This window comes from Macrobrachium nipponense, chromosome 40 (genome assembly GCF_015104395.2).
Source record: "Macrobrachium nipponense isolate FS-2020 chromosome 40, ASM1510439v2, whole genome shotgun sequence".
NCBI lineage: Eukaryota > Metazoa > Arthropoda > Malacostraca > Decapoda > Palaemonidae > Macrobrachium > Macrobrachium nipponense.
In genome coordinates, this window is record NC_061101.1 from 58210552 (window position 1) to 58211530 (window position 979).

General features: G+C 37.6%; 1 protein-coding gene across 2 annotated transcripts in view; it reads left to right on the forward strand.

Moving 5' to 3' along the window:
• Positions 1-632, forward strand: part of LOC135212362 (plasma kallikrein-like) — a 71671-nt gene extending 71039 nt beyond the window's left edge. For both annotated transcript variants that reach the window (XM_064245753.1, XM_064245754.1), the window contains one exon: positions 60-632. In XM_064245753.1, the coding sequence (XP_064101823.1) occupies positions 60-196 (137 nt within the window). In that variant the 3' untranslated portion in view covers positions 197-632. The remainder of the gene's footprint in view (positions 1-59) is intronic.
• Positions 633-979: the final 347 nt, after the last annotated feature.

Sequence of the window (979 nt, forward strand, 5' to 3'; positions counted from 1 at the left end):
ACAGAAATTCTTCGGCCCCATTTTTATTTGTTTCTTCTTATCCTGTCTTGGTATTTCAGGCGTGGTATCGTGGGGCCAGGGCTGCGCCAGGAGGGGATACCCAGGCATCTATACGAGGGTCACCAATTACCTCGACTGGATCGAAGAACACACCAAAGACAGCTGCTTCTGCGGCAGGAGAGAAGGCAGGTCTTGATGTCTGCGCTCACAAGCGACCTCATAAGAGGTCCACACCAGTGAGCTGGCTGCGAAGGACCTCTTATATCCTTTACCAGAGGGATCCTCCTGATATCTTCCTATGGGATGCTGTGTGTATGAACGTTCCTGTCAACTCTATCTTGTTCCACTGTGTATACAACATTACACGTTCAAAGGAAAAGCCTGCTGAATGACAAACCCATATTGAATTTACTGGACATGGCCCACTTTAAATAACAGGTTATATCATCAGAATCGACATAGCTTCGCGACGTCAAAATTGGAAGTGTGGCTTCTTGGTTTTAGGGTTTCGTTTCGGTATAATCGACCCTTCTTAGACGTCTTCTTGGCTTTTAAATTAGGACTCAAAAAGATTGAACACCGCAGAGCACGTAGACTCAAAACGAAGCTTCATCCTTCAGATGAAAGTCAGACAGAATAGAAACTAAAAAAATAGATATATATATATATATATATATATATATATATATTATATATATATATATATATATATATATATATACATATAGTTTTAGTTTTAAAAAATTCCTCTATATTTCAGATACAAAACTGAAATACAAATTTCACATTTCACATAAAACCCGATGGAATAAAACACGTTCCAGATGAAAAGAAATCTAAAGTAAGCCTCTACGTCAGATGAAAATTGATAAAGAAAACCTTAGGTTCCCGATAAAAGCCCAAAATTCAGTTTCAGGTGTAGAAAAAAAAATTAAAATGAAGCCTCTACATTTTAGATAAAAATCTTCATAAAATCCAT